General features: G+C 34.9%; 1 protein-coding gene across 3 annotated transcripts in view; it reads left to right on the top strand.

The window, feature by feature from the left end:
- LOC150107309 (transforming acidic coiled-coil-containing protein 3-like) overlaps nt 1-22,817 on the top strand; it is a 319,360-nt gene that overhangs the window by 191,684 nt on the left and 104,859 nt on the right. For all 3 annotated transcript variants that reach the window (XM_090391174.1, XM_090391175.1, XM_090391176.1), the window contains one exon: nt 19,748-19,931. In XM_090391174.1, coding sequence (XP_090247300.1) covers nt 19,748-19,931 — 184 coding nt within the window. The remainder of the gene's footprint in view (nt 1-19,747; nt 19,932-22,817) is intronic.

The following is a 22,817-nucleotide window of genomic DNA, read 5'->3' as shown; positions in this document are numbered from 1 at the left end:
GTTCAGGCTCATGATATTTAATATAAGACTTGTGTTCTTCTAGACCACTGTTTCTCAAAGTGTGGTACACATGCCCCAGGGGATACGTGAAAGGTCTTTATAAGAATATCCAAAACTAACCTCTCAAAAGAAGATAATGAAGAAAATAGAATATTGTACAAAAATTGAAAAAAAGAAATAGACAAAAAATGCAGATTAGCAATAATCACATATTTAGAAGAAAAAGCAGAAATATGTGAACAAGCATACAAAAAACATGACTCCAAGACCATTTATGAAATAGTTAGAGATAAATAGAACATACTCACCTAACCCAGTTTCAATATTGCAAAAAGATGGAACTACAACAAGTAGCCATGAAACAATAAAAAAAATATGGACTAATCATTTAAAAAAAAATAAAAAATAAAAATATTTGCAGCTGAAGAAAATATAGATCAAGATGCCGTCAACCCAAAAGATCCTTCTGTCACAAAAGACATACTAAATGAAGAAATACACAGAGCATTCAAACAAATGAAAAATGATAAATGATGATAAAGCATAGACATCATTCAAAAGGAACTTCTGGAAAAAGGGGGAGAAAGCATAATAAATTACCTATGGCAACAGTTCAACAAAATACTAAAGAAAGGAAATTTACCAACAGAATGGAGAACAGGCCATCTACAAAAAAAAAAGAGACTTCAGATCCTGCACTAACTATATATACCTGCATCTATATATATATATATATATATATATATACACATACACATACACATATATGTACAGGGTGTTCGGGATAAATTTGACAGTTTCGTAAGGAAAAAGAAAATCTTCTTTGTATCTATTAAATTTAATGAATTGACAAAAAAACATTACAGGCAGAGTTAATTACAATACTATCAACAAGATTTACTCAAAATAACCACCATTAGCATCGATCACAGCTTCAATTCTGCTTCGGAACCTCGAACAAGCTGATGCTACAGTCTCCCTGGGAAGGGCTGCAAAAACTGTTTTAATTTTATCCATTAACTGGGCTTTTGTATTACTGGAAGTGCGATTGGTGTCTTTTTCAACTGCGCCCCATACAAAATAATCCATGGGGTTAAGGTCTGGGGAGTTTGGAGGCCAAACATTTGGACTGGTGAAGTCGTAGAAATTTTCAGACAACCATTTTTGACTTTTCCCAGAGGTGTGGCAAGGGGCCGAATCCTGCTGCCATACATACGGCCTACCATTGGCTACCCTTGTTATCCAGGGCTTGACTACAGTTAGCAACTCCACGAACAAAGCCCGAATTCCAATGCCAGGGTTCTTCAACACCTGTTCCTGCAGATTTGCGAGGAATTCTGCTGTACGAACGCAATCAGATCGTCTGCTAGGGATCTTTCTTCTTGCTACATCCTCGTAGTCACCATTGCAAGTCTCTAGTTCATGCCTGATTGTTTTTACTGTATTCAGGGAGCATTGGGCAGCAGTCGTAATATCCTTATTTTGATGGCGGGCACGAATCATCATGATACAAGTTATTCTCTTCCATGATTCAGGTGGGTTCCAGCTATCCATCCTTTCTGACATCTTGTATATGAATGAAGAAGGGTCCAAACTTTTAAATGAAGAGAAGTGTGTGTTAATACATGTAACTTACGGAAAAATATAATTAATTATAAATATGTCAAATTTATCCCGAACACCCTGTATATATCACCCTTCTAAGCCGTTGTTATAAAATATTCATCAGGATTCTTCAAAACAGAGTTGAACATTCCTATGAAGATGGAAGAAGAAGAAGAAGAGTAAATGGGATTTAGAAATAGCAGAAGCACAATAGATGCAATATTCACATTAAATAGATTAGCAGATCTTATGAGAGAAAAAAAATAAAGCTATGCAAATTTATCTACTTCAAACAAGCTTTTGACTCAAACAGAAGCAAACTCATTAAACTTCTAGAAAACAGAGGGTTTGACAAATACCTATTGATTTGTATCAAGAATTACTATTCAGAAACACAAGCAATAGTGAATTACAAAAAAACATAGAAACTGATCAAATAGCAATTGAAAAAGGAGTTATGCAAGGATGTCCATTGTCACCATATTTATTCAACGTGTACCTTAAAGAAGTAGACAAAGGACTACAAGTGTGTGAAGGCATAACTGTCAATGGAAGAAATATAACACATTTAAAGTATGCTGATGATATAGTTATCACTACAGACAGCCAAGAAAAATTAGAAAATATCCTGACCAAGCTGCATCAAACAAGTAACAAATATGATATGAAAATCAATTTTAGTTGTAATAGAAAGAAAATGGGAAGCAATCCAAATGAAAATAGGAAACAGTAATATAGAACAAGTACATAAAGTAGTTCAATTATCTAGGATCAATGATCACTGAAGATCTAGACTATTTTGAAACCATCAAACACAGAATCAATAATGGATGGATAACAGTGGGCAAATGACAAAAAATATGGAACAATAAAAGATTAAGCAAAGAACTCAAATTAAAGATATATAAAACAATGATAATTCCCAAGTATTCTATGGCTCAGAATGCTGGATCTTAAGGAAAAAAGAAACGGATAACCTCAATGCTTCTGAAATGAAATGCCCAAGAAAAATTGGACAGAAAGAAAAACAAATGAAAAAGTCAGAGAAGAACTTAACTTTAAAGAAACAATAATTATAGCACTAAAAAAGAGCCATCTAAGCTTTTTGGACATGTTTCAAAAATGAACCCAGAAAGACTACCAAACATATTATTAAATGGTAGAATTGAAGGACGGCCTAGCAGAGGAAGACCAAGAAAGAAATGGATTGACAACATTAAAGAAAGCACCCACTTAAACTCCATAATAGAACTTCATAAAAGACAGCAGACTGAAAGAAATGGCAAAAATTCGTCTTTGAGGAACTCAACCTGCCATGAGTGGAAGAGAAGAAGAGATTTTGAATCAAAACAATGAATACAAACCTGTAGATTTTTTTTAAAATAAACTAAAAAAATTGTAAAAAATCTCAAAAAAGATGTTGATTGTGTCAGGAGGTGAAAATAAGAAGGCTTTAGAAGCTTCATATTGTGTGTCGCTATTAATAGTAAGCAGTGGTGCAGCAGAAACAATTGGTGAAACTTTGGTCAAGCCTTCATAAAAATAATAGAAATTATGATCAGAGATAATGCAAAAAGGTCTTTTGATCGGATTTGCCTTTCAAATAGTACTGTTAATTGAAGAATCACTGAAATGGCTGAAAACATAAAACAAGCATTGTTATCCGATATACGTAAGAGTCGATATTATGTGTTGCAGGTTGATGAATCTACTGACATTATAAATTGTGCAAATCTTCTAGTGTTCGTTAGGTATGAAAAAAATCAAAAACTTCCTGACGACCTTTTATTTTGTCAACCCTTGCCAGGACATACAACAGGAGAAGAAATATTCAACAATATAAATACATTTATGCATGAAAACAAGATTGATTTGAAAAGTTGTGTTGGAATAAGCATGGACAAAATCCATGGTCAGATCTAAAAAAAGGGCTTGTTTCAAGGATTCGTCTGTTGCATCAGATGCAAAGTCGATACACAGGGAGGCTTTGGCTACACATGATGTCTGCAGACCTAAGAAAAGTACTGGATGAAGTTGTAAAAATCATAAATTATATTAAAGGCCAGCCTCTAAATGCCAGATTTTTCTCTCAACTTTTGCGAAGAAATGGCAAGTAATCATACACAACTCCTTTTCCATACCGATGTTCATTGGATTTCTTGTGGAAAAGTCCTTACTCGTTTATTTGAACTTCGGATGAACTACAAGTTTTTCTTGATGAAAATTTTGAATTGAAAAAACATTTACATAATTGAAAATGGCTCAGTCAATTAGCATACCTAGCAAATATATTTACTGTATTAAATTATCTTAATTTGTCTTTACAAGGCAAGGAAATTTCTATATTTCATATCCAAGATAAAGTGAACGGCACATTGGCATAGTTAAAGGTATGGCAAAAGCGGTTGGTAATAGAGAATTTGATGTGTTTCCATCTCTCCATGAATTGCTTGCAAGTGCGAACAAACAAATTGATGATGATGTGAAAATTACTATCATGCAGCATTTCGAAAGCTTACAAATGAATTTAGACAAATTTTTCCCTGAATTGGACATTAATATTAGCGGATAACATACCTTTTAAATATCAACAAATCTAAGGGAAATGGTCTGCCACCAATAGAAAAACAACTTTTAGAACTAGCTTCTGATGGTTCCCTAAAAAATAAATACAATGGAATGCATTATCATCATTTTGGCTACAAATATGGAATGAATTTCCTGAATTAACAGATAAAACTCTTAGGTTAATTTTTCTATTTTCACGTTCGTATCTATGCGAAGTTGAATTTTCAGCCCTTGTAGATATTAAGACGAAGAAGGGAGAACCGCATCTGAGATTGAAATTAACAAATATAGAGCCACATTTTGCTGAAATTTTATCTTGCCATAAGCAATTTCACTCCTCTCATTGATGATAAATTATTTAAATTAAGTAAAAATTTATAGTATCTTTATAAATTTGGTTCTATTAAAAATAAATAAATAATTTGTGTTTACATGTGCATGTAAATTCAAATCAAATAGACATTTACAATGAAATATAATTTTTTATTTATTTATTATTATTATTTTGATAAGGGGTACTTGGTGATAATGAAAATTTAAAAATGGGTACATGGATATCTGAAGTTTGAAAAACACTGTTCTAGACAAATAAAAGCAGATCTTAACACAAGTCTTATTAAATATCACGAGCCTGAACAGTATGAACTTGCTGAGCATGCTATCTGCACTGAATATAGTTTACTGGAACAAGATCAATCCTTCATAAAAGTTGTTTCCTCATAGAATGCCTTTATAAAACAATGTTAAATTTTACTTCATTGTCCTAACTTAAACAGATCTATGTTTATCTCCTGTGTGGGAGATTTTAAATCTGCTAATCTTTTCTAACTTTATTTCTGTGTTTTTTTTAAGTTAAGAAATTATTAACTGTAAATAAACAATAATAGAATTGTATGTTATTGTTTCTTTGCCATTCTGTGATCCTGTAATGAAGAGGCCTATGACACTTTGGTGAAAATTTTACATTACATAAGTTTTTCTCCATTTTTATATTTATTTTGGATGTGAGACACATGGTTTCTGGCTAAAGGAACAGAAAACAATGAAGACAATATTACTTGTGTGTGCGATTCCATCCAAAGGCCAGTTGTGTTGTTTATCCACTGTTGAACCTTTACAGCAGTTGCTCCTTATCTTCATAACTTTTATGGTCATGTCTGTATAAATTGGTCCAGATGTGGTCTTATCAGAGTCTCATGAAGTGGGAGATTAACTTCTTTACAAATGCATTCTCTTCACCAGTGCATTTATATAATGCACTGACGTTAACCACTTTAGCACTGTGGCCCCTAAACATAAATTTTCTGTCTGCTGTAACTATCCACATCTCCAGCTTCATTGATTACTTGTAGCAAATTCCCATTAATATAATGCACTGTCTGCATTGTCCTCAATGCATAATCTCTCACGTGACAACATTATATTGGTATTCATTGTCATTTTCCCATAGAAATAGTCTGTTCAGTCAATCTGCAGAAATTCTGTATCATTTGTTCTTTTATCTCTTTCTCTAACTTAGCATCATTGTCAGCAACCATTACTATAAAAGTTAAGACAATGAACAATTCTAGAACCCTGTGGTAACTTTATTTCTGTGTGTATAAAGGAAGGCTACTAGTTGGCCTTCCTATGGAATCAGCATCTCTATATATCACCTTCTGATACTTGCCATTCAGTCACTCTCCTACCCATGTCACAAGTTTGTTTTCACACATTTGAGTTTTTTTTTTTTTTTTAAACAATCTTGTATGCAGAAGAATCTTATTAGTTCTAGTTCCACCCTTGTCTAATGGAATTAGCTTTAGGAATTATATATTTGCTAAGAACAATTAGGTGAGGGAATAGTTAACTGGCTTTCATGTTGCTTCAGCACTTGTGCCAATATCTCATCCAGTTGAATGAAACTTTTGCAATAGCTTTAATACCTCCAGATCTCTAACACATGTAGACCTCTAATTTTTCATCCAGTATCCAGAGAGCGAATAATGTACCTGGAATAAAGTGAATACTTAACAACTCAGCTATTTCTAGTGCACCTACTACTTCATCATCATCACGAACCATGGGCACACTGCCTGTTGGTGTCTGATTCCTCCTTCACTATCTTCTTGAACCTTTCTTTGTCCAGTGTCGCAGTTTCTGTAACCCCATTCCACACTGGTCGTCTATCCATTCTCTGCATGGTCTATCTTTTCTTTTTACACCATCCATAATACCAAACATGAATGTCTTTATCTTTTGATCCTCACTCATTTTGCAGATCTGTCCAAATAGTTGCAACTTCCATTGTAAAATCTTCTGCATTAAATTCTCCTTTGGTTGTATCTTCTGATAGAGCTCTTCATTTGTGATTTTCTGTACCCATCCTTTCTTAGAATCTTTCTGTAACAAGTTCTTTCAAATGCCAGGATTCTTTTTCTTGATTCCTTATTATCCATGTTTCAGATCCATACAGTACATTGCTAAAGATGCATGTTTCTTGTATATTTAATTAATTATATATAATTAATTTCATTGGCAGGCTGATCACTTTAATTTTCCAGATGTTATCCATGGCCTTCAGATTTGTTCTTCCCTTTACAATCCTGATCTTTATTTCTTTTTTATAGTACAAATAATATGTCATTTTACTTCTCAAATATGTTAATTGTTTTACATTTTCTGTATCGATTCCATTCACTTGTATCTTTTGTTTCATGTTCTTCTCACCAAATACCATTGTCTTCTTTTTTTCCAAGTTCATAACAAGTTCATAAATCTCTTTTCTTCAGTAATAACAGTGTCATCTACAAATCTCAGATTGTTAATTCTCATCCTGTGTACTGATATTCCTTTTGCTTCTTCCTTCATTTTGTCCATTTCTCTTTCTAAATGTGCAATCAAAATGCTTGATGATATTGGATCTCCCTGTCTAGTAGTACCTCTGCTTGTTCTAAACCATCGCCTCAAATTACCTATTCTAACTTCTGCCATATAAACATCTTTTAATATGGCTATTAGTTTTCTGTCAATTCCATAGGATTCTAGCACTGCTTTCTGGTCGATGCTATCAAATGCCTTCTGAAAATCAACAAAGCAAGTATATACAGTAAAACCCCGTTTTTACATTCCTGCAATTTATGTTTTCCTGCCATTTACGTCATTTTCCGCTGGTCCCGTCTTAAGGCCTATTCTTACGATATATTGTTTTCCTGCCTTTAACAGCTTGATGTGGATGTTATTTCCCGTGGTTTGCGTTTTTTTCTCCGGTGGCAATACTGATTTTTGAATTGATTTCTGCGGAAATCTGTGCATTTCTGTTCCCAGATATCGTTGCTTTCGGCTGTAGTTTTGTTTCCACCACCACAGTGACTTGCACGCTTGCAGCAGTAATGTAGTGATGAGCGATACCGTGATTTTTCAATCACAGTACGATTTGATACCGCAAAATTTCTGCTACATAATTTAGTGTGTGAAAATTGCTTTCAAGTTGCGGTGGTGGATTATCCATGTTAGTAACATGGAGAAAAAAAAGACAGAAAATATATTTCGGTACAAGAAAAGATGGCAATTCTGCGACGTGTAGATTGGCATGCCAGAACACGTTGCATTTAGCAAAAGATCTTGGACTCTCCGTGTCCACTTTGAACACGATAGTAAAAATCAGGTCAAGCATTGAACTCAATGCAAAGCAATTTGGTGCTATGTCAAAAAAAAAAAACGAAAAGCAAAAACAATCAACAATTAAAGAGTTTTTTAAATAGATAAATGTAACTAATTGTAAATTCATTTATTTTCAGTTATTAAATTTTGTAAACTAGTATGTAGACTCACATACTAGCAGTAAGTCATCTTTTAGCCCTTTTTAAATGTTTTTTTACTTTTCCTGCTATTTATACTTTTTTCCATCAATCCCCTGAAAAGTGTAAAAAAAGGGGTTTTACTGTATGCTTTTGTTTTTTCCTCCTATCTTTCTCTGCTATTAACTGCATTGTCAATCTGTTTAATTGTAGTTCTATCTTTCCTAAATTCTGCTTGCTCGTCTGCAAGGTATGCTTCCAATTGTGTTCTCAGTCTTTCTGACAATATCATCATCACCTTACCTAGGTGACTTGTCAAAGCAATTGTTCTATAATTTTTACATTCCAGTTTATTTCCTTTCTTGTATAATATCACTAATATCGATTTCACCCACTCCTCTGGCATTTTCTCTTCCTTCTATACCATATTACATAGTTGGTGCTCTGTAACCATACTTTTGCCACCATATTTAATCATTTCTCCAGTGATGTTATCATTACCAGGACTTGTGTTTTAGCTGTCCTATTGCTTTTTCTACCTCTCCTCTTAAAATGTCCATGTCATACTCATTACCTGTTGGTGATATCTGCTTCAATTCTTCAATCAGTTTCTCAACTCCTCTAAATCTAGTTTTTCTTCATATGGTTCACTACAGTATCTTGTGCACTTCTCAGTACTTTGCCTTTTTCATCTTTAATTGTGATCTGTTTTTGTTGCCACCTTCTATTAATGGTTCTAATCATTTTGTACACCTCCTTAATTTTTGCTCGCCATAGTGCTATTGTATATATTATTGCACTGAGCTTCTAACCATTTCATCTTATCCATTCTGACTACTTTTTTCACCTCATTATACTTTCTTCTATATTGCTGTATTTGTTCTGTGTATCCCTTCTTATCCTCAACATTCTCTTCTGTACTAACTTCAGTGTTTCCTGTCTAATCCACTTCTTGATTTTCTCTTCTGGTATTGTTTTTTAAACTGTATCTTCTATCACCTTCATTACTCCTTTCACTCTTAGATTTTTTTTTTTTTTCTTTTCCACACTTTAGTTTCTCTTCTAACACTATTCTGTATCTTCTTATTTCTGCTTCACTTATTTTTGCTGTATCTATTTGTTTCTGATAATGGGATTTATATTTTCTTTTTAATTTCAACCTTGATGTTTGCAGTCACTAAGCTATGATCCGAATCTATCTGCTCCTTGAAAAGTTTGACACTGCTATACTAATGTTATCCATCTTCTTTTAATCCTAATCATATTGATCATGTTCTTGGTTTTTCCCATCATTTGATTGCCACATGTGGTCCACAGCAAATTCCAACATTTTTTCACCTTGTTCATCTCTTTCTCTAAAACCATATTTTCCCATGATACTTTCCCAGTTACCATTTTCTATTCCAACTTTGGCATTCCAGTCTCCTTCAGATCTTTGTGAAATAAATCAATGTCTTCATCTGTGCTGTCAGATATGGATGCATATATCTGGACTATTGATATGTTAAATGGTTTTGCTTGAAATCTTGCTATCATGATTCGTTCATTGACTGGGTTGTAACCCTGACCATATGACTTTGCATCCATTTATCTCTCCTGGTGATGTCCATCACATCTCTGCCAGGCCTAGTATATCAGATCAATATTTCTTCATTTCCTCACAAAGTAGTTCTAGTTTTCCTGACATCCAAAGTGTCTGTACATTCCATGTCCCTTCTGATAATAGTTCTGTTGGTTTCTGTTTCCTTTCGGTATCAGTGGTGTATTTAGGTATTTCCTGCCCCTAGGCCCGCAGAAAGTGCCCCCCCCCCCCCCATATTTAATGAACGTATTGATTTACATGCATAACCTATTTATATCGTAAATTTGTTATGTTATGACTCACCCAAAATGTAATAGAATATTCTGCGTCTTGCCGCTCGCTCGGCGAAAGTATTTATCATGTTCTCATAGTCTAGTGCCTTTGTAATATCGCTCTCAATTTGTAGAACTGCCAAGTTGCTGAGCCTTTCTTCTGTCATAGTTGTTTTATGGTAGTCCTTCAACCTTTTGAGGGTGGAAAACAATCGTTCAGCTGAGCAATTTGTTGCCATCTTATACAGAAAAATCATAATAGCAGTGTCCAAATTGGGATAATATATACACTGTAGGGCTTCCTGTCGAATTTTCTATGAAAGTTGTAGGAATGTATTTATTTCTGGGCCACTTGATTTCAGGTGAGCTCTGAAGTGCAGACATTCGTTTACAAATTCAGGTTCAATATCAGTTGAAAAGTATTCTTGAACTTTTTGCCCCTTTTATGATGTCCTTTTCACATCACATGCATTGTTGTGAGACCGGAACACTTTCGAGAGGTGTTCATACAACACTTTTCTTCGATTCATTTCGGATGCGAGACCATGCAAAATTGTGTTATAAGTATCAGTTTTGAAACTGACTGATGGATTGTACTCGTCCTCATTTTTGTTACTTTCATCTACGCTGTCGTCAAAAAACCTCGTGGGCTTTTTCTTTCTCATACAACTCCACTAAGTTCCTTGCCCTGTTCTTCATAGGATTCATAGAGTAACTCTAGTTCTTTGAAATATTCTTTGAGGGACCCATACAGTTCACACACAGTTCCTATATCAATGTTTACACTTTGTAATTTCTTGCTTGTGGCATTCATTCTTGCGAGAATATCACCCCATAGGCAGGTCATGATCCCAACCTCGAGTGACTGAAGTTGCCATAGAATTCCACTTGCTTCATATCGTGTAACTTTCTTCTGGGTGGTGTCATTTTCAATTTCGGACAAAGTGGAAATTATTTCCTTCCATCCCTCACGAAGACTGACAGTCATCACGAGCTGACCAATGAGTAGGCAAAGGACGTTTGATTACTTTTGCAGAAGTTTCCAGGTGCTTTCTTAGAACACTCTACCGATGTGTTGAAGAAGTGAAAAATATGTACAGTTTCTAAAGGACATCAAAAAATGCAGAAGAGTACCGACAGGATTCAGCAGCGCAAGTACCAATTAGACACAGAGAATGTCCAGCTAATGGTGTGAATTCTGCCAATGGATTTACTTCAAGAATTCTTGCTTGCAGTCCTGAGCGCTTGCTGACATGTTACTAGCATTATCATATGCCTGCCCTCTGCAATTTGCTACATCAATTCCAAGCTTGTTTAGTGAAGTCAAAACTGCCTCTTGTAACGCTTCAGATTTGTAACTTACGTTACGAATGAAATGCAAGACATGCTCCACGGGAGTTCCATGTTCTTTCACATATCGTACTATGAAGGACAGCTGATCAACATCAGACAAGTCTGGTGTTGAGTCAACACTTTATGGAATAGTACTTAGCTATTTTAAGTTCTTCCGCAATAAATTTGATTACTTTCTCGCCCATTATTTTAATAAGTTCCTCATACGGGGCAAAGGAAAGATAGGAAACAAAACCTTTTCCTTTTTCCTCATTTTTGGCAATGTGCTCAGCAAGAAAGGGATCAAATTCACTAATTAACTCTAATGATAACTAATATTTAAGGAATTGACAGCATATACTAGAAATATAAATTAAATAAACTTTAATATATACTTTCCGATATTTCGGCAAACATCACGTTGCCATCTTCTTGGGAACTTAATACAAAGACACGTGCACACAAGTACTAATAACAGCAAATGAGACTGAAGCTAGGAAGTTAACGTTTTCCTAAAGTCCTGATGGTGCCCCCTGGTGGGCTATATTGGTAGTTCTTGGCCTTTGGGCTGAAGTTCTTCTGATAAAAGTTTCCCAAATTTGGGGCAGTCTCATGCATCCAAATTTGTTGAGGTTTGGCATTTTCCTAAGGGCTGAGGGTGATTCCATGAATAGTCTTTCATACTTGAACTTGCTGCAGTGTATTACTGTGGCTTTCTTCCATCTTTCGTTCAAATTTGAACGAATACGGAGCCGACATATCAACAAGTTTGATAAATTAATAAAGAACTCGGCGTCCAAACCTGAACTACAAGCCAACACTGTAGTTAACCTTTCTTCAGCTACCTTGAAGCCTGAAGCACTCAACGCTTTGTCACGTGGTCACAACTTCGCCATTGCTCCTAAGAAATTACCGGCCGAGAAATTAATGATCCAAATTGAACGCGAGATTCGCCAACGATATCAGATTGATTGTAGCCTGTGTTCTCAATAAAGCAAACCTCCAAAATCCAACATATCCATTAGTGAATACAAGTCACTAGAAGAATTGAAGAGAAACAAAGAAATAGTGATCACCAAAGCTGATAAGGGGAACGCCACTGTGGTACTCAATCTTAAAGACTACACAGGTAAGCTCAAGGCTTTACTATTAGATCGTTCCACTTACCTCCCCATTGATTACAATCCCACCAACTCACAAATTAGAAAACTCCATAGGCTCCTTAAGAAGGTCACTTCTTGGCCTGTGGAGATTACCAACAGACTAAAACCCTATAACTCAAGACCCCCCCCGCATATATGGGCTCCCAAAAATACACAAAGAAAACGTGCCATTACGTCCCATAGTGGATGGCATTGATTCCCCCACTTACAAACTAGCCAAGCATTTAGCCAAAGCGCTCTCACACTATACTGGCAACACACCATCACACATAAAAAACTCAGCCCACTTCAAAGCCAGTATAGAAAACCTTACACTCCAACATAATGACATAATGGTCGGTTTTGATGTCTCTTCCCTATTCACGAATGTCCCCCTCAAAGAAACCTTAGAGCTGATCCAAGCTAAATTTCCTCCCGATATCTCAGCCCTATTTCAGTTTACAATGAACTCAGGCTATTTCGTTTGGCAGGAATAATTCTACAAACAGATAGAGGGGACAGCCATGGGTTCACCACTTTCCCCACCCTTCGCCAACTTCTTCATGGAGACGTTTGAAGAGAATGCCTTAAACTCAGCCCTACAAAAACCTACCATATGGCTTCGCTACGTTGATGATGTTTTCACTATTTGGCCACATGGCCCGGATTCACTCCTCTCCTTCCTAACACACAATTAAACAACCAACAGCCTAGAATCAAGTTCACCCTGGAAAAAGAGGAAAACAATAACCTCCCCTTCCTAGACACACTAGTCACCTGCCAACCTGATGGAACCTTGGTTTTATCAGTTTATAGAAATCCCACCCATACAGGCAGATACATTCACCAACAATCCCATCACCCCCCCTCACAACAATATGGAGTTATTAAGACATTATTCAACAGGGCAAAAATAATCTGTTCAAATGATCAAGCCCTAACTACTGAACTAAATCACATCCGTGACATTTTCTCAGCCAATGGCTACCCCCTCCAAAAAATCCAAAAAATACTTACCCCAGTTATCCACAACCCACCACCCCCTCCCCTTCACAAAAAAGATTACTCTAAATCCATCACCATTCCCTACATCGGAGGCACCTCGGAAAAAATCAATAAAATCTTAAAAAAACATGACTTGACCACTTGTTACAGACCACATAGAAAACTGGCATCCCTTATCCGCTCCACTAAAGACCAACCACTTCTGCTAGACCTACCTGGTGTATTCCAGGTCCCTTGCAGCTGTAAATTGTCCTACTTTGGCCAAACAGGCAGGACAGCAAATATCAGAATCTCAGAACACAAGGATTACATCCGATTTCACCAGTACAGCCACTCTGGGCTTGCAGACCACGCTCTGGATACTCGCCACAGAATAAGATGGAAGAAAGCCACAGTAATACACTGCAGCAAGTTCAAGTATGAAAGACTATTCATGGAATCAGCCTCGGCCCTTAGGAACATGCCAAACCTCAACAAATTTGGATGCATGAGACTGCCCCAAATTTGGGAAACTTTTATCAGAAGAACTTCAGCCCAAAGGCCAAGAACTACCAATATAGCCCACCAGGGGGCACCATCAGGACTTTAGGAAAACGTTAACTTCCTAGCTTCAGTCTCATTTGCTGTTATTAGTACTTGTGTGCACGTGTCTTTGTATTAAGTTCCCAAGAAGATGGCAACGTGATGTTTGCCGAAATATCAGAAAGTATATATTAAAGTTTATTTAATTTATATTTCTAGTATACGCTGTCAATTCCTTAAATATTAGTTATCATGTTTAACCAGCGTATAAGCCTCTCAACAAGAATAATTAACTCTAGGCACATCATTACATTTCCATTATGCACAGAACTGAAAATGTCATCCTTTCTCCTCAAAGCAAGTTCTCTACTGGCCAATGTTTTTACAACTACTCATTTTAACACCGCCTTTCAATACTTAATTTCTTCTTCCAGTTGCTGAGTTATTTGTAAGTCAATTCTCCCTGCAAGATTTGCTCTTTGTTTCAGGGATGACTCACTCGTGCTTCTGCATTTTTCCAGTAATTAAATCCACTGACAAAGTGACTATTGTCAGCTCCCCCTCCACCAAAAAAGCGACAAGGCGCACAGAAGATCTTTCTGGTACTAGGAGAGTAAACAAGAAAATCTCTTATTATTTAAAATAAAAAGCCAATAGGCTTCATTTCGGCAATGTACAAAATTATTTAAATTAAGGGGATGTTAAATCCCACATTGTTTTAAAACCGAATAAGAAACTCAAAGATTTGGCTCTTTATTTTAAATAATTTATGGGTGCACCTTTTTGACAACTCATATAGCAGAGTATATAAATTCTTTTTGCTATACCATTAGTATTATACTTTAGTCTTGCTACTCACTGATGAGATCTCAATACAGTTCGAAACCGGTCGGGGTAGTGACCTCCCACCATAATCTATAACATCATACATCTCCTAGGAGATAGGTTTTACATTATGGAAAATACTAAGAATAGCGATCAGAACTTTCTCCACCTTTGCAACGAGTTGCCCTAGTTTGTACTACATACTTGAACTACGTGCCTTAGCTTACACTAGTAGTCACCGATACTTTTATAGTTACCATATTCGGCATGAAACTCTTTGATTCCGATATTTGAGTTTCTTATTCGGTTTTAAAACAATGTGGGATTTAATATCCCCTTAATTTAAATAATCTCTTATTATTTTTTTGTCATTAATCAGATTCTTCTCAATGAGTTTCTTAGAAACATGTCTTACTTTGTCAGGATAAGCTCTTTTTTTTTTATTTTGAAAGATCACTGTCTAAATTTTGTGGAAACCTGTTAACTGCGATATACTTGCATGTTACGTTATTTAGAATCCGCTCAGCTGGGTCATTACTCACTATCATCACCTGTGCTGCCAAATTGTTGGGATTTGTTTTAGGCATGTCATTTGAAACAGATTCAATTTCCATCTCCTCAACCGCTTCTTGTTCTTTTTCCAAATCACAATTACTATTAGCAGATACCAATGCAAAAAAAACTGTCCAGTTTTTTTTGTCTTTGATACTACTTCGTTAATTTTCTCTTCCTTTTCTTTTCTCCTCTTCTTATATTCGCTACCACCAAGTCGCTTTGTACAGTTTCTCCTTCAATCCTCTACTTTGTTAATTTTCTCTTCCTTTTCTTTTCTCCTCTTCTTATATTCACTACCACCAAGTCGCTTTCTACAGTGTCTCATGTTTTAAAATTTAACTAGTAATTTAAAACACGCAGGAAGTAATGGAATGATTTACACAATTTATAACTTTTTAAAAGCAAAACAATAAAACAGTATTACCTTTACTCTGATGACAACATATGACAAGGGCACTGAAAACTCTAAAAATAATTTCAGATTTAGCACGTCTTAACTGCCACAAAGATATCAGGATAATGAACTAAAGATTTGAAGGAGGGGGAACAATTAACAATCTTAATTTGAATTCGAAATAATAAAGAAGGAAAAGTTGTTACAGCTAGTAAGAATAATATCGACACAAAATTAATTAGCATCACTCTCTCTCCCGATCCCTATTGCCTTTATGTCAAGTTACCGACGACAGTACAGTAGCTTTCCATGCACATGTCTTGGTCTGTATTAGTTCTCTACTTGTGAGTAGATGTGGCATATAAGGAACATGTTATAATTACAAAAATGAGAGCCCGGAAATTTTCGCTGCCCCTAAAAATTGTCGCTCTAAGCCCGGGCCTATACAGCCTATACCTAAATAAGCCACTGTTCAGTATCCCACTTTTCGATCCAATCCTGATCGCGCAATTGGTATTGCAGACCTTGTTCATCCAGGCAAAATCCAAGCCAGTATGTTTTAACTATTGATCGCATAGGCAACATATGGCATCATTGATGCCATCTGTTCACACTCCTTTCTTTCTTTAATCTTTCTAAGAATTCTCATATCGGTGATCTGCAGTCTTTGATTGAATGTTTTAATTTCTAAACCAGGTCTCAGATTCATTAGCTTGAATACGGTCTTGTATATAGGTATATAGGTAATTTAGTGTTTTAACTAATTTTTTTCTTATTAAATTTATTCTGCTACCTTCCTACCATACCAGCTTTACTAATTCTGTTGTCTATTTCCATATTTATTCTACCATCTTGACTAAAAATTGTGCCTAAATAACTGAAATGTTTTACTTATTCTATAGGTTCTCCATTCACTGTGTGTGTGTTGTGGGCGGAGATAGGCAGTGTAATAAAAATTCCTTATCACAAATGATTTCAACTGAGATTTCTTAACCATGTAAGCAGTAACTGGTATAACTATTTAGACCAGTGTTTCTCAACTTGTGGTCTGCGACGATGGGACAGGTGGTCCGCAGGCAGACTTAATTAAATAAATATATTTTTTTAATTACCAAACAAAACAAATTAAAATTGAATAAGTAAGTAAAAATTATTGAAATCAAATGGAGACTTTAAAAAACCAACAAATAGCATCAGGGTGCTGTTGTTCACTTCACCCCTCTTTTATTATTCGTCATTCTGCTGCTAAATTTGTAGCTGCAGAATGACAAATAATAAAAGAGGGGTGAAGTGAACAACAATAAAGTTTTGCCATAGACAGTATGACAAGATTTCTTAAACGCCAAGAAATTGCTGCCCAGGGCGGATGTCCCCCCCCCACACACACACCCAGCTACGCCTCTGTAACTTAGTGGTCCGTATATTTGTTTTAGGCATTTTACCGGTCCTTGGGCTTAGAAAGGTTGAGAAACGCTGATTTAGACTATGGAATTGACATATCAGAGTATGATTATCATTCTGACAGATGAATTTTTCATAATTTTTTTTAATGCAAGTGGCAACATTTCAGTGTTCTAGACATGGTCTCATTCCTGTTAATGCCACAAAAATAAATTGTGAAGTTTGATGCATGATCTCTGTATAATAGGGAGAGTGATTGATCTCCCTGAATGAAATGGTATTAAATCAGGTTGGGTGCATAGGGCTTGATGGTTTGAGAAATTAGAATAGAATGACTTCAGAATAAGCAATAAATTTAATTTTATTAGACGAAAATCAGTTTCACAGCACTGCTCTCTGGTTATCTGTAATAGTTATAAAACACTGCAATATACCAAATACACTAAGTTTGCAAAGCCCTCTAAGTTTTACCTTATAATAGATAAAATATGCCATTAAATATTTTACTTTTGTACAATGATGAGCGTAATATCAAAACTTGACAATTCTTTGCATATTAAGGAATATTGTTGAGCCTTTGTAATTAATGTTTACAACATAGCAAAGATTTGTCAGTACTAGGGAATACCAGAAATATAGGTTAGATGGTGAAAATTAAAGTGATGTAAATTGTAATGAAACTCATGATTGATAATGAAATATCAGTACAATACTTTGAGCTATTTTCTTAACCACTTTGTTGATCTTCAGAGCTAGTATTTTCAGGAGACCTGAATAATGTTTATAATTTTAATTTGGTAAAAAAATAGTGTTTTTTGGATTCTGGATTGGAGGGCAAAAACATCTTGGTGCTTTCTTGCATTAGAAAGCACCAAGATGTTTTTGTCCTTCAAGTGTCAAGATTTCAGTCTTATTAATAGTTGAGCAGCTTTTCTCATGGAAGCTCTTAACCAATAAAATGAGGCAAATTAATGATGCCTATTCATTTTGAGATCTGTGTTGCTCATGATGGAAGTAAACATTCTTTATCTTCAGCATTTATTGTTCTAATGAAAGAATCATGACAATATGCCCTTTTTAGTGACAATCTAGGTAGTAAATATTTGGTGGTGTGTTTGTGGAGATTTGAAAATGATGACATGTAAATTTGGATTACAACTTGACTGCCTAAAATTTCTTTTGTTTTATTCTTTGAATGGGACAGCTGAGTATGTGAAAGTAGCTAAATTCGCTCTGAGTGAATATAGCTCCTTACATGGCAAAAAAAAAAAAAAAAAAAAAATCACATCTGATTAATTCAGAAACAGTATACTTATCAGTTCCTCCTTATTAAACAAAAAACTAAATGAAATTGAAGGGTGTAGCTTGGAGAGCATTTAAAATAGCTATAAATTTTCTCACTTTTCACAGGATGCAAAATATTACATTTATTGACAAATATTACAATTTGCTGTCTTGGTTGGCCAAGTGGTTAGCATATCTGCTGTCCAGTCAGCAAGCTGGTAGAATATTGCTCTGGGCATGGTTGTTTGTGTTTAGGTGGGAGAAGAATTTCATTGTGTGGTACAAGGCCTGTGTCCTGTTTATTGGTGGCCTGAAACAGCTAATAAAATTTGTTTGGTCTATAGCACAGGATTTCTGGACTTTGTAAAAAAAAAAAAAAAAAAAAAAAAAAAATTTAAAAAATGCAAACAAAATCCTGTAGAGCAGGGTTTCTGGATTATGTAAAATAAAAAAAAAATGCAAGAAATATATAACTTAATCTTTTCTCTTCTCATTGTATCCATTGAGTGGGTAGCATGGGTTCTTAGTAGTAGTCTTCTGTTTCATGCTGTTATTGACCGTTTCATAATGTTGTCCATTTTTGATGTAACTCATGTATTGGATTCTTGGTCTTTTTCTTTATCATTCCTTAATCAAATTTGTACTCAGTCTGAGTGTCTTAATATTCATGGCCTATCATGTAATTTCTCTCTTTTTTTTTTTCAAACATATGTAGTATTTATTTTTTCTTTTGCCTCATTTTGTAAAAAATTTTATTATTATTATTATTATTATTATTTGTAGCTCTCTGTCCATGTGATTTTTTTGGCACCAATGCTAGGAGTCTTGATTTAAGAGTCCATTTCTCTGATCTGTAGAGGGCCACACTCCAGATAAATCTTTTAATAAAGCGCTTCTTTGTTTCCAATACTCTTTGGTGTTAATAGTGTTCTTTTCATGTTAAGTGCCTTTTTTGCTTGTACTATTCTTATTCTTACATTTTTTCTGCTTCTCCCGTCTGATGTTATTAGACTTTCCTAGGTAGTTAAAAGAATTTAACTACCTAGGAACGCCTACTTTAGCCTGTTGAATGCTATTTCTGGATTAGAGGTGAATCATGTCCTAGAACAGAACAAGTGTGTGTGTGTGTGTGTGTGTGTGTAGTCATCAGAACTCCTAGGTCAGTTTGGTAAGTTTTTAGTCTGATAGTTATATGGACTTGAAATGAATCCATTTTTTTTTTCTATTCATTTAAAATAATAGATGTGTGATAAAACAAATTTTAAAGTCAATTTTGAACTCAAAATTAAACATATACAAGTGCTACCTACTTTAATGCACGAAACAAAAAGTTATTTGTCATCTAGAATAATTGTGAAGCACAGTGCTAAATACATTGGGAAAGTATATTAACAGTAAATAGTTGTGTAATTCTGAAAAGCATGTATTCAAAACATGCTAGTCAAGCATATTTTACATATTCCAAAATGTTTTATTTTTAGTTTCTCCTCACCCATCCAGAATTCTGTAGGTTGTAGAGAACAGACATTAGTAAAATTTGATGTTGGAGGAGATGCAGGAAGGCCAAAGGATGCAAATCAGTCAATGGAAATTTCAGGTGATGATGCTATTGAAACCATGGCAGCTAAAGAATTGATAGATTTTGGTTCCTCTCCAAAGAAAAAAGTAAGTAGTTAATCTCTTTCTAGCATAGGTTGAGTTGAGTGTTATCTGATAAGATTCAGTGCTTCATGGAAATCTTAAGATTTAATTTTTATCAGTTGATATTCACAATTCATCTGCATAATGTAATTCATATGTCTAAAACATCTCTCTTCCTTCCAGATTAGTTTGTGATATGAACACAAATAAATGGCAAATTTGAATAAGTTCAAAGATGGACTGGCAGTTAGAGACTTAGCTGATTAAATTATCTTCTATACGAGCTTAAATAACTTGTGCATTTTGATGGTATAAAACAGTGTTTCTCAAAGTGTGATACGCGTACCCCCGGGGGTATGGAAAAGGTCGTTGGGGTACGTGGCAATTTTCGGCTATGTATAATTAAAGGAGTCATTATATTTTTCAACAAACAGTGCAATTAGAGACAACCAGAATAAAATGGAACTAACTAATGAATCGCATCCCCTCTCCAACAGAAACTGCTATATAGACCAAGCAAAACCATATGTTGCCAGTGGAACATATGGTTTTGCTTGATACCACCCCCGTTGTTAACGTGTTAAAACTAATAAATATATGATGAATGTGTTTCAGATATTATGGAATTCGGTTGAAGGGAATTAGCATTTAAACTCAACTGTTGAAATGCTAATTTGTCTTTGGTTCACGCAATCTTTTGTTAATACCGCACCAATCATATGCAGTTCTTCACTGCTCTACGTATCTCACGTCTTGTAAATTACTGGTAATTTTTGCTTGAAATAATGGGAAAGAAGATGACTCTATTTGAGTAGATGACTTTGATGATGCACACAAAGAAACTGTTCTTGATGCGTAAAGTAGTGATAGCGAGTAGGAGCTTCTTGGTAAGTCGCACCATTTTCAGTTTTTTTCTGAAAACTTTAGTTTCCGAAAATTCCCGCACGTATCTCGCAACACGATTTTTTAGCTTTAATTTTGGGTAAAAAGTTAGAGTTATATTCGAATAAATACAGTATTTTTTTTATCTTTCAAATTCTTACGTATGGATCATTGTTAAAGATTGGATTTATAAAACCCCCAAAAGAGAGCAATATAGCAAATACAAGTAGCTGTAAGCAACAAGAAAACATTGATATTGCATCTGGATCAAATGAAATTGATAAGTGTGTGTCGTCTGACATATCTAGAGAACCAAAATTTAAAAATAAATCATATTTTTTGTTTACATGAACATATAAATTCAAATAAAATAGATATTTAATTTTAATTAATATTTTAAATTAATGTATTAATTTTTTTAATTAATTTATTTTTTAATTAATTAATTAGGGGTACTTGGTAATAATGAAAATTTAAGAAGGGGTATGCAGATATCTTAAGTTTGAGAAACACTGGTATAAAATAAATGTCATGCTGGCTGTAACATTATTATTACATGACACCTCCAGGGAGTCCAATGGGCTTAAATAACTTGTGCATTATGATGGTATAAAATAAATGTTATGCTGACTGTAACATTATTATTATTACATGACACCTCCAGGGAGTCCAAAGACTCATCGAGGGAGAGCACTTACTCCACAACTCTCGTCTCCACCAATTACAATGAACTGCAACTACTTCCATCATCCATACTTATGCCATCTACCACCTATCACCACCACTAGTATTTTCACAGACAATCACAAACATCCATGCCTACAACAGGATTCGAACCCGCAGCTTTTTGGCTGGAGAGCGAATACGCTAACTACTTGGCCAGCCAGTTAAACATCGAGTTAAATATCATTGTATGAAGTATCAATGGAAAAGAGAGAAGGAACAAGCAGAAGAATTGCAAAAATATCTGCATATAAGATGTTGCCAAAAGAAAAAGTTTGTTGACAGTGAGAACATTTTTCACAATAACCAAATACAATTTAAAGATATTAGCAGTTTATTTCTTTTTTTTATTATGATAATGTCCTTAGCAGTTTTGTAGATTTCCTGTTATGTCCTTCCTAAGTGGTTTGCATATTGCTCTAAATTTTCTCATCCCAATCCCATTTCAGGTGCATTTTGCAAAATTTATAAATGCTTATTAAATTCATTTTATCTGTCTGTACTTATGCATGCTGTTTTGGAATGACTTTTATTGAAATTATTTATTTGGAATTCTTAAAAAAATTGTTGGGTATTACAATTTTTTGCTGTATTGGTATCTTTTGCAAAGTAAAGGCCATAATGTATCAGAATTATATCTTACAACTGCATTCTGCCTTGATGGAATTTAATAAAATTTGAGATTTAGGATGTACAGAAGATGTTCATGTCATTCAGATATGACTTCAGTTAAATCATTTTGTTTTCACAGGCTGGCTGGATAGAATTCAATGAAATTCTTCAGAGGTTAAGGACCCCATAACAAAATCTAAGATATAGGAGGGGGGGGGGGGGAGACTTTTTATGTACTTCTGGGGAATTTTTTTGAAGTTTAACACAGCATTAGTAAAGTGGGGTGTCACAGACCCCAAAGATTTTAAATTGTTACATTTTCCCACCTCACCAGCGGCGCGTTAATGATGAGGCCTTTAATTATCAGAACTAGCAGAAATCAAATCAGCTGTTAAAAAATTGTTAACTTTTTTTTATGGTTATCATCCACGAAAGGTTATTACTTATAGTACATTTGTACCATGGGTGGACTAAGGATCTCCCCCCCCCCCATTTTTAATCAATTTTTTATCTTTTTTTTATTTTTTATTTATTTTTACATGGTCTGGAAACTGCTCTAACATGGAACCTTTTCAGCCAATTCAGGCCTCCAATATGCAGGGCAGTGGTCTCACACTGGACGAAGAAATTAATCTTCCACTTGAAGACAATCATAAACATCCGACATCATGCCGGGATTTAAAGTCGCAGCCT

The sequence above is a fragment of the Typopeltis vanoorti genome, chromosome 4, assembly GCF_054136105.1.
Source record: "Typopeltis vanoorti isolate ZY-2024b chromosome 4, IOZ_Tvanoo_1.0, whole genome shotgun sequence".
In the NCBI taxonomy this organism is placed as follows: domain Eukaryota; kingdom Metazoa; phylum Arthropoda; class Arachnida; order Uropygi; family Thelyphonidae; genus Typopeltis; species Typopeltis vanoorti.
The sequence above is the reverse complement of the archived record's forward strand: the minus strand, read 5'-3'. Positions and strand labels throughout refer to the sequence as shown.